Source organism: Nannobrachium achirus (assembly GCF_963921795.1).
Source record: "Nannobrachium achirus genome assembly, chromosome: 17".
Classification (NCBI taxonomy): domain Eukaryota; kingdom Metazoa; phylum Chordata; class Actinopteri; order Myctophiformes; family Myctophidae; genus Nannobrachium; species Nannobrachium achirus.
This window is the reverse complement of record NC_137824.1, coordinates 36,690,053-36,701,135: the sequence shown is the minus strand read 5'-3', so window position 1 is coordinate 36,701,135 and position 11,083 is coordinate 36,690,053. Positions and strand designations below refer to the sequence as shown.

Sequence of the window (11,083 nt, the reverse complement as noted above, 5' to 3'; positions counted from 1 at the left end):
GTTGACCAATTAGCTCAAGCTTATCCGCCTCTCTTTTTATCACTCCCCTCACCCAGCTCAAATCACGGTTGGGTATGTGATAAACAGTATTATCATATGAGAATACAATGCTTGAGTTTATACATTATTATATATTTATGCATAAGCTATATGCTGAAGGAAAGCAGGTCACATGGAATGTTGAATGTTGCACTTAAATCTCTGTTGGTCAATGTTGTGAAAACATCCCCAGATTCCCCAACATACAACCAACACACACCAGAGTCTTAATGTGTCATCAATTATTAAGGAGATTGGTTTATTTATCACTAAAGGAGAATTTAACAATATATGAAGGAATGCATGCAATAAATAGGTTTCATCATATCAAAGAAATCATATAAATCTGATCATGAATGAAATGACCAATAAGTGTCATGTTGTGTGACTTACTGAAGAAAGCTTTTGCTTGTCTATTCTCTTATGATTCATTTGCTCCCCCCATCCTCATGTCCTGTTCACCTGAATACAACGATCAGATACATTGGTCTGATTAGATTGTATGAATATATTGCCATGTTTTTTTGTTTTGTTTTTAACTTTCATGAGTCTTTGAACAATACATTCCTTATTGTTTTATGAATTGGTTGAAAATGTAATTTCCTTTTTCCTCCTGTTTCATCTGCATGTGTCTGGATCCATCATTTGAAAATTCATCCTTTTGCTTCTACACATTGTTGCCATGATAATCATATCATTCCTGTCCCCCCCTCCTCCTGGCCCATGTTCCTCGTTCTCTGTCTTTGTCGCCCGACTCGCCCTGAATCAAAAGTACCCATGATGCACGGTGCCTCCACCTCCACCATTACGTCGGCCTCGACCCCAGTCACCAATGTTCCTTTCGCTGAATCTGCCTCCTCCAATCAGGTTTGGCCCTTCATGTTGTGTTTTCTCCTTTGGTAGTTTATATCGTTTTTAGGCCTTCAAACTCCTCTCGTGTTGGGAGAGGATCAAATACACCTGACTATGATTTTACATGTGTGTTACATTCCATCCTTCTTCACTTGTCAAAGTGATGTGAGCAAATGAAAAGGTTATTTTGAGACGAAGCCTTAACCACTTGATATGCTTTGCTGTACGACGAAAAGCCGAACTGCAAGCTCACGCTGAAAGCTTGTAGGTCAGCTATTTTCACTAATTTTAGAAAATGTTAAAGTTTTGAATTATTTTATTTAATGATTTATTTGTTTATTTAACATATCCAAAATAGGGATGCCAGGTTGAAAGTGGTTAAAAGTAAATTATGGATGCAATATAATGGTCTGGTAGAGACCATTGGTAGAGATGTAAGCAATTTACCCCGAGTGAGAGGACATTATGCTCTCATAATGTCCGCAGTGAGGGTGTTATCGGACGAGGCGCAGCCGAGTCCGATAACACCCTCACTCAGGACATTATGAGAGCATAATGTCCGACCCCGAGTGGTAAATAGCTTTTCTACCACTTTTTCCCGTATACATGAAAGAAAACACATAGTTGTAACTTGCAAGGATCTTAAGTTACAATCATTATTGCCTATAAAACTTCCGCGAGACAGCAGATAGTTCCACAAACAACATCTTCTACTCACCAACAGATGGCGCCAACTCCATACTAATCCATGCGTCTAGCTTACAGCTAAGCTAACGTCAGTTAGAAGTACCGTTCCGGCCGTAAATAGAGGCTGTTCGCTTCCAGAAAGGCATAGGTTCAGAGAAAAGGGGCTTTAAAGTTGGCGGATTGCATTGGATCCAAATAAATCGGCGACTATAGCATGCACGTTAGTAAACATAGGACCGTTGCCACCGTCATTTGTTGGTTGGGGGAAAGGTGTTCCGACTACCTCCTGAAGTCCCCGGATGTACACTGAGGCGCATTGATCTCCTCACACAACTTTGCGGCAGTTGTCCTCTCATAACCTCCGGAATTTAGCCAATCAGAATCCAGTATTTGAACACGTGACTCGAAAAAGTGGTAGAATCTCCATTTTACTACTTATAATTAAACCGCTACGTCTTCTGAGCTTTATACAATTTACTTTAACCTTCATCACAACAATGTATTGAATGTTTCAGGTAGATATTTAACTTAGAGCGATGCTAATTAGCCATTATAATCTCCATTCTACGGTACTTTCCAGTCTTTAGAATCTGAATGATGCAGTCGGTTTTACACAGCATGTAACTGAAGAATCTATATTCTTTTCTACTTCTTCTGTCTTCTCTCTTCCAGTAGACCCTTCAGAGGTTCTGAGTGCAGATCCGGTGGAAATCCAGTGCGTCCCCATGGAAACCCACTACTGTCCCGTCCCCAAACTGCTGGTAGCCGCACCGGTGGCACTCAATTCGGTCAGCGTCTCCAGAAATCCCAGTTAAGAGACCTTTCTCAAACCCACAAACTCCCTGCATTACCAGCAGGGGGCACCTATCTGAATGCAGAAAACCTGTGCCTAACCTACTGTGCACACTTCAGAGTGGCAGTGTGAACCTTATTTGGAGATACTCACTTTGGTGTCAAGGAAAGTTCTTGTTGGTTCATGCAATATTGAAGCTTTGAACCTGAATATGTTGATACAAGCCAACCATCCTGTTGCATTATTATTATGGACCTGAATATCAGAATGAGCAATAGAGCCATAAATGCCCACACCTTAAGAAACACATAGACTACACAAAAACTCATGCACGCATGCACTCACAACACACACTTACAATATTTAGACATACTGTAGAAACCCCTCTTGGGTTGGAGCCATTAATGAGGCATGAGGTAAAACGACCTTACACAAAACAAATCTGAAAAGCTACTCATGGAGATTCCCATCAGAAGATGGATCAGACCTGGGTCAGGTCAATGACCTTTATGTTTTGTTTTTGTTTTTGTTTTTTTCACTTGAGAAGTTTGTTCCATATCATATATCATGTTTACCTTGTAAGATGGCTGAAATGTTTATGTTAAAAAATTCACCTGCACCCTGTACACCACTCACATTGTTCCGGGTATATGCTCTCATCTTACCCGAGGAGGGTACCTGATTTGTTTGTGCCTTTAATTTTTCAGTTTGCTGTCAAGTTCACACCACAAAAAAAACATTCAGCACACAAGACTGTTGAGGCCAATCATTACTATCAGGGTTCGATTTTCTTTTTAACAGAGCGGGAACTTTCAACCACTTAAGCCCTATCTATACTAATCCCTATACTAATTTATATGACAAATAACGAGAGTAGCCGTTCTACAATATCACAATATGTCACGATGCAATGTGTTGTGAGCTTGTACATCTGCTGTTTTTGAAGTTTAAATCATTTTAGCACATTTTTAAAATCTGCCAAAAATAGGGAAGCTAGAGTTAATGTACTCAACAGACATATTTATACATATTCTATTTACCTAGTGAAATTGTGATATTATTAAACATTAATATCAAATATACTGTATCAGACATCAGGAAATCGAACCCTGGTCTTGTTGTATCTAACTTCTCAGCTGATACCTCCTCGCTCACCAGAACAGGAGGCGTTTGTTATAATGTACACCAACAGCGTCAATGTACTTTTAACAGGTCCTGAGTTGAGAGACCTGCTAAGAATGTGACTTTTAATTCCCTTACTTAAAGTGGACGACCACCTTTAAGCGACATTCCTACCGGGCACAATTAAGATAAAGATATTGTTTGAAACATTGTTCTCAACTCATGGTAGCGTCCGCATCACAACGATAACGCTGACATAATTGATGTGAATGCGCCGACATCGTTATGGTTATCTTTATCGTGCCTGGTGGGAATGACGCTTTAGACAGCTGAAGCTGTGTTCTCTGCGTGCGTGCGTGCGTGCGTGCGTGCGTGCGTGCGTGCGTGCGTGCGTGTGTGCGTGCGTGTGTGTGTGTGTGTGTGTGTGATTGACAGCTGCCATTATGAGAACTACACTTTGAGTCATAAGTGTCCTCAGTGGTTGTTTATTGGTTGTGCTGATTTGATTAATAATGAGCCGTTTCAAAAGAGGTTTGTTTTTGTTTTACAATCCAAACTTGGCTTCTTGTGCAATGCAAAGGAATGACAATCTCTGGGCTTAATTAAAGGCACTTCATACTAAATTAGCTAATCATGGCATAGATAGAGAAGAGAGATGATACCTTTCTTCAAGTCCTATGAGATTATAATCAAACCAAAACTGTTATAGATAATCTAAAGACACTTATTCATTTATATTGCTGGCACTTTTGCGTGTGATGGTATGGTACAGGAATGACAGAAATGAGGAACAGGGTTTATATCCTGCGTTTGTGCCAATGATCCTTTCACCAAAGTCTGTATGTGCCAAGCGTTGATGTGTGGAAGTAACAGACCCAGTAAATGCGATACCTAATTATTCCTCCAAATTAACCTTCCGTTCTGAGATGTCAAGGTGTGCAAAACAGCACTTCTTATTTTTGGAGTTATTTTTGGAGTTCTTATGTTCACAAGACTCATGAAGTGACTAAAGCCTCCTTTATACATTTTCACATGCAACAGTACATCACATTTTCAGATTTTTCTTTATCTGTTATTTTTGATGAGAGACTTTGTTGTGCGAAAACCTATGAATTTGACTTAAGCGGCACACAAAATTGTCTGTCTTGTGGCTCTTCAGGGAGAACGTAAAGAACTTGAAAATGTCCTATTTGACTTTAAAATGTTTTTCACTGATTGTGTCCTTTCTATGAAAAGTCGTCAAGACTCTAAATGCTTAAACCACAGTGGTTCAGAACAGAACATAGAATGAGGAGATGGGAGGAGAAAATCCTAAGTGTTAGTTTAATTCTAAAGTAAAATTATCACTCAGGGTTGTGAGGTGCGGGACTGACCTTTAATTGACCTGCTGTAAAGATAGCAGACTGATATCTGGAAATTAGGAGACACAGTTATTGAAATGGAGATGAAATCACCTGCAAGGTCAAGGTCGAATGTGCCTCTTTCAAGTCTCCTCAAACAACCACTGTCCATACACTGTAATAACAGTCAAATCATTAAAAAGACGTGTTATCTACTGTAGCGCTGTTATCAGAAATAAGATGTTATACCTATAGTTTCTCCTTTGAGGCAGCTGTGCTGTCTCCTCTTTAACAATGTAAAAAAACTAAATATATATACCCACAGTGAGTGGTGTGCATACGTAAATGTGTTTTAAAAACTCAGCGCATCACATATTGGGTTGATTAAATATGTTTAAAAATGTTTCAAAGCATTTCCCACAGGGAGTTCATGTTCAAGTCATGTCATTGTGTTGTGAATGTATCTAATAATGCAAAAACCCTAAACGTGCCGATCTGAGAGACCGGCATGTTGAAATGTAATGACTCACTATATACACTATTTCTAAGAGGTCACATAAATACCATGTTGATACTGTGTTAAGATATATAAAAGTATGTGTATTGTTATATAGATTTATATTTAATGTCAATGGGTGGTGTGACTACTTTTTAGAAATATCTTTGGGCAAATACGTTTTTTTTATATACATATACACTATATATCATTTCTTTGATTAACTTAAACAGAATTGGCCCTCTCCTAATCAATGACATTTGTGATTTGAATTTCTAGACAACTTGTTTTGTCTAAAATCCTAATAGCTCTGATGGACTTGCACCGTCAAGCCCAGAAAACAAAAAGAATCTCCCAATATCCACTCTGTTTTTCTTGTCTTATCATTCTGCCTTCACCAACTGCTGTCCAGTTGGAAATAACAAAATACTTGATGAATAAATTGTGCCTCTCTTGGGGCATTCGAATTTTAAGTACACTTAGAGCGTAGTTCGCTCAGGTGATTGTCATGTAGATGCTAGAAACCTTTTCCTACCATACTTTCTCCTCTCTATCTCTATCTCTCTTCTTCCTGGTTTACTTTAGGTCCCACTGTTCTTAGCCATGTCCTGTCAGAATATGCTGAATGTTCCACTCACTGTGTGCAGTGACAGGAACTTTTAGCATGGAACTCGGCCCTGAAGTTCTGTTTTCCAGGACACAGATGAAAGGGCCTTACTCCTGTATCATTGTATAAAAGATGATTGTTATGTATGGGAATAACTATTAGTGCTAAAGTAGTATTTCGTTTTAATTTGACATAAGAAATCAAAGCATGGGAATAGAAATCTTCATTTATACCTAATAGTTTGTGTAGACTGACAAGGAAAACAATATAAAAAAAATACATTTGTATGCAATGATAGATTCATTGTTGATAACAGTTGCTATTGCTATGGCAACAAAATGACAACATGGCTACCTTTGTATTATCTTAATTGTTAACAGTAACTTATTCAGAAAGGGAATGTCTTGTTAAGTTTGTCTTTGAATGCTACACGATTGAATATTTTCTACGGAAAACATAAATCCTTCTAATATCCAAAGGTCCTTTGGGGAGATCAGGTGTTCATTTTGTGTCCTTTTTTTCTTTGGTCTCAATTGATTTGGTTTCTTTGTCTTGTATTTTATTTGTTTCTTTCAAAAGTAAGAATGGATGTTTGCTTTTAAAGCAAACAGCACCGTCGGGGTGGTAAAGAGGCTTTTTGGACTGTTTGCAAAATGGGAAAACTTCAGCTTTATCTATGAAATCAAAGGGGACAATGGCAACATTTCATTAAGACTATAATGCCTTTGCTATGTGGCATATGTATAGAGATGTCTCAATTCATGATTTATTCCTATGATTTGATTAGCCTCTTTGGCAACAAAAAGCAGAGTTTGTAAGTGTTGCAAGAGTCCATAAGAGCTCTCTTTGCCCCCAGGCCTGCCCAGCTGTGCTGGGATTGATGTCGATTCTCACTTGGGTGTACGAATGTGTGATATTCACCTTGTTTGCACTTATGTACATAACTATGTCAAAATATTCAAATTTATTTTGAATAAATATAGAGAAAAGAACTGATAAAAAAAATCTAATGACTGTATTGTTACAGATACTGTACAAGTATACAGTTAGCATTTTAATACAGTGTAGGAAAAAAATGTTTTGAGGGATCTGTCTTTTCTGTTTGCTAGAGTCCTACTCTTTGCAAAGCATGACATTGGCTAGCTATAAAAGATGAATGGTTTGCACCTAAGAAGCATTTTTTTTTAATATTTATTCGATAATTTACAAATTGTTTGGTATTGATTCATCTATATCTGATATGATCAGTGATATCATAAGTGAATCTGTATTTTTCTTTGAGTTAAAAATTAATCGAACTGGAATGTATCTGGGTGAACCGGTGATAAGCTCACCCTTAAATACTTGAGTAAAATACCCAAAATACTGGTCCCCTGGGACTAGATGAAACCTTTGTAACTTACTTTACATCCCAATAGTAGTGTTTAATTCTACGCTGTCTGTTGAAAGGCAGCCAAGGATAAAAGAACAGAATATCAAGACTCAGATGATAGTGGTGAATGTGCGACATCACATGTTCAAAAAAGATTTAATTTCTATTTTGTCTGTGATAGGATTTGGGGATAATCTTTACTCATTCACCGTCATTATCCAAAAGAATAAATCTGAATTCTCCTTAGGATTTCACTCCAAATTGTGAACAGGAACTGGATGTCTGGTGCTATCTTCTGTAGCACCCTCATCCCTCGATGGTGTTCTTTTTTGTTCAAACTTGGACCTTTGATGCTCTTTAACTGCTCTTGAAGCCAATGATTTTGTTGCCATGGCACTTTGTCCTAGCGGTGGATTGACTTGAGACTCACTGTGGTGAAATGGTTCAAGCCCTCAGACTGTAGACAACAGGAGTCTGTGTTCGGACAGTGTAAATAGTTTTATCAGCTGTGCCTCTCTTGAACAATGTGTGCCCCAAATACACCGGAGGTTCTCAGCTGTGTTTCTTTCACTCTGTATCCAACCATCCCTATTGTCTCAAAATATCACCTTAATATATCTGTGTATCTGTCATAATTCATACTATCTTTATATGAGAGAAATACCTGTGATACAGGCTCCGTGGTATGGACTTGATGAGAAATGGATCCCCTGGTACAAAAAAAAAAGAATGCATATTTGTTTTTTATTTTATTTTGAAATCAGTTTAACCTAACTGTTATTTTAAATCAGTGTAGCTGTCAATCATTGTGCTTTCATTATGTGATCCTGAATTGTGTGTATTCCCGTATTTCTTACATTTGAATTGAATCTGTTTTAACATAAATTGTTTGATTTAGATTTTTTTTTTTTTCTCTCACACAAAATCCATGTTAACGGAACATCATTGATTTGGGGGGTGTTAGCTTAAGTGCCAGACTGACTGAAGGTCAACCATAATGGTTGACTGTTGAGGACAAAGCCATATGAAAACAACTCCTCTCTCTGCCAGGCTAGGACAAACTTGAAAGTAACTGCTTTGTTTCTTATAGTTGCCTATCGTTTCACACCTATACTTTTGCTTGCTATGCTTGTATGTGCTGCCGTGCTACATGCCAATTTATTTTGCAGTGTATGAATATTAAGGTAGGTTTCTGTGCCTATGATGACATCTGCTGTTTTTATTTGAACTTTAATAAAGCATTTAATGGTGGCCTGCTGTGGTGTGTTTTCATTGTTTTTCACTTCTCTGCGTGCATGTTTTACAATTCTTAAGTTAAATCAATTTAGCACATTTCTTTGCCGGTAAAGTCAATGTGCTTCACATAAAATATCAAACAAATAATTATGAACAAATAGAATGTACAGCTCACATAAAAAACATATACACATTCGTATGATTTTTGGACCACACCACATCCCCGCAATAACTAACACAGACACACGCACGCGTGCGCACACACACACACACACACACACACACACATGCATGCACGCACCCACGCACATACACACACACACTCACTACCACAGTTGTATTTCGGAGGTACAGGTAGAGGAAAGGCTTGTAAATATTAAGTAGTGTATATGAGGCAGGGGGGGTTCTCAAACTTTGTCATGTCAAGGACCCCCAAATTTACATGTAGGTCTACTATTTGGCTGCAGACCCCAATATGAAAAATGTCTTATTGCTCAAAATGTAATTTTGCTGGGGACTCCCTAGAACAACTTCTAAATGATTATTAATTTATAAGCCTACTAAGTTGGTTAGTTATGTGCTAGAGATATGAGTTTGAAAATGATGATTAGAATCCATCAACACCCAGATGGTTTACCTGCTCACTGGGTTTCAGAGAGAGTGAAGCACAAATAGTTATAGAACTCAGTCCAGATCCCATGTAGGCCAGTCAATCTAAGCTAAAAAGCCTGACCCAAAAGAAATTGCAATAGAAATAATTCAGGGTTTTTTATGATCCTTAGAGTCATCCAAAAAACATGTTAAAAGTTTCCCATTATATTCTTAGTGGATCAAGGTAAATTCGGGGGGTTCACGTTTGGGTCCCTTCACTTAATATACAGGAAAAAAATACCCCCCCAAAAAATCTTCTTTAAGTAGCATTTGAGGGGTCTAACTAGGGTTTTTTCATGAATCCATTGCAAGTATTTGTTTTGCACGAAACACATTCCTCGGGCTACAAACGGACCCACAAAACTATGGTTTAGTGATGGTTTAGTGATGAGTCATCACTTTTCACAGTTTTGTCCGTCCGTTTTTAGCCAGAGGAATGTTTTTCGTGCAAAACAAATACTTGAAATGAATTCAGAATCGTGAAAAACCCTTAGTTAGACCCCTCACATGCTACTTAAAGAAGTTTTTTGGGGGGTCTTTTTTCCTGTATAGTAAGTGAAGGGACCCAAACTTGAACCCCCTGAATTTACCTTGATCCACTTAGAATATAATGGGAAACTTTTAACATGTTTTTTGGATGACCCTAAGAAATCGTAAAATCATAAAAAATCATAAAATCAAAAAAATCATAAAAAAACATTGAACCAAATACCATTGCAATTTATTTTGGGTCAAACTTCAGATTGACTGGACTGTCTATGCGGTTGTCTTTTTGTTAGGGACATCCAATGATGCAACAATTCATTTATTTACTTATACAAAGTGCATGTTATGTTTTATTTATTTGAATATGGACATCACAATCACATTGGACGAACCAGATGCATTGATATAAGTGATTTTAGCACAAGTACTAATTCTCATCACCTGTCCACAGGAGGCTTTTCTATTTTACATTAGTCAAATCTAACACCCAATCAAGTACAGTAAACGTTAATACTAATCTAAAACCCAATCAAGTACAAAAACAATAATACTAATCTAAAACCCAGTCAAGTACAAAAAATCGAACCTCTGTTCGAAGTGGAGCTGTGTGTGTGTGTGTGTGTGTGTGTGTGTGTGTGTGTGTGTGTGTGTGTGTGTGTGTGTGTGTGTGTGTGTGTGTGTGAACTGAGCGGTGGTCGTGGGGGGGAGGGGGGGGGAGGGGTGCCTGTGTGTGTGTGTGGGGGGGGGGGGGGGGGGGGGTGCCTGTGTGTGTGGGGTGGGGGTGTGTGTGTGTGTGTGTGTGTGTGTGTGTGTGTGTGTGTGTGTATTGCAGTTGATGCTCAGGGCAGGCTAGACTCAACAGCACCTCTCTGGTCACCCAGGGTAGTCAGGCTACACCAGAGGCTACATACAGACAGACAGACAGACAGACAGACCCACCCACCCACCCACAGACACACACGGCCACGTATAGGGAGCTTGTGTTCCACACAGCTCCAAAAATATAATATGTGGTTACCAATAAGAACAATCTGACCCTTCAGCTTGTGGGACATACAACATCATAAATAGCCATAATCAAACAAGTCACACAGCAAGTAGAGATTCAGAAACTATTCATGTGTTCACATTTCACATTTCAGGGACATTTGGGGATTGATATTTCTCAAAAGAGGAAAAAATAAACTACCCAGAAACACAACTATTACCATGTTATAAAATGTGACCATATCATATTCCAGAAACAACTTCTATAAACTTGATGGTTGAAAGTCTACTTTAAAACATATGCTTATCAATTATTTAAAACAAAACATATATTTTGAGGGGGGAGGGGGGGGGAGCATGGGGGGGGGAGAGAAAAGGAAATAAAAATCAGACCGGAAGTGTGTAGATCAACTTG

The 11,083-nt window shown here is 38.4% G+C and overlaps 2 protein-coding genes across 4 annotated transcripts in view; both read left to right on the top strand.

Moving 5' to 3' along the window:
- mbnl3 (muscleblind-like splicing regulator 3) overlaps nt 1–8,559 on the top strand; it is a 37,686-nt gene extending 29,127 nt beyond the window's left edge. Inside the window, exons 8-9 of one of the 3 annotated variants that reach the window (XR_013962884.1) lie at nt 1–906; nt 2,251–2,305. The exon at nt 1–906 is cut by the window's left edge and continues 124 nt beyond it. Coding sequence is in view for 2 of the 3 variants with exons in the window: in XM_080745409.1 (XP_080601535.1) it covers nt 812–906; nt 2,254–2,271 (113 nt within the window). In the remaining variant the exon portion in view is untranslated. Of the gene's footprint in view, nt 907–2,250 lie in introns of all 3 variants that reach the window. The other 2 variants (XM_080745409.1, XM_080745410.1) reach the window with 2 other exon arrangements.
- Nucleotides 1–11,083, top strand: part of tmem265 (transmembrane protein 265) — a gene marked incomplete at its 3' end in the record, with an annotated part of 435,019 nt that overhangs the window by 109,195 nt on the left and 314,741 nt on the right. The gene's annotated exons all lie outside the window — the stretch shown is intronic.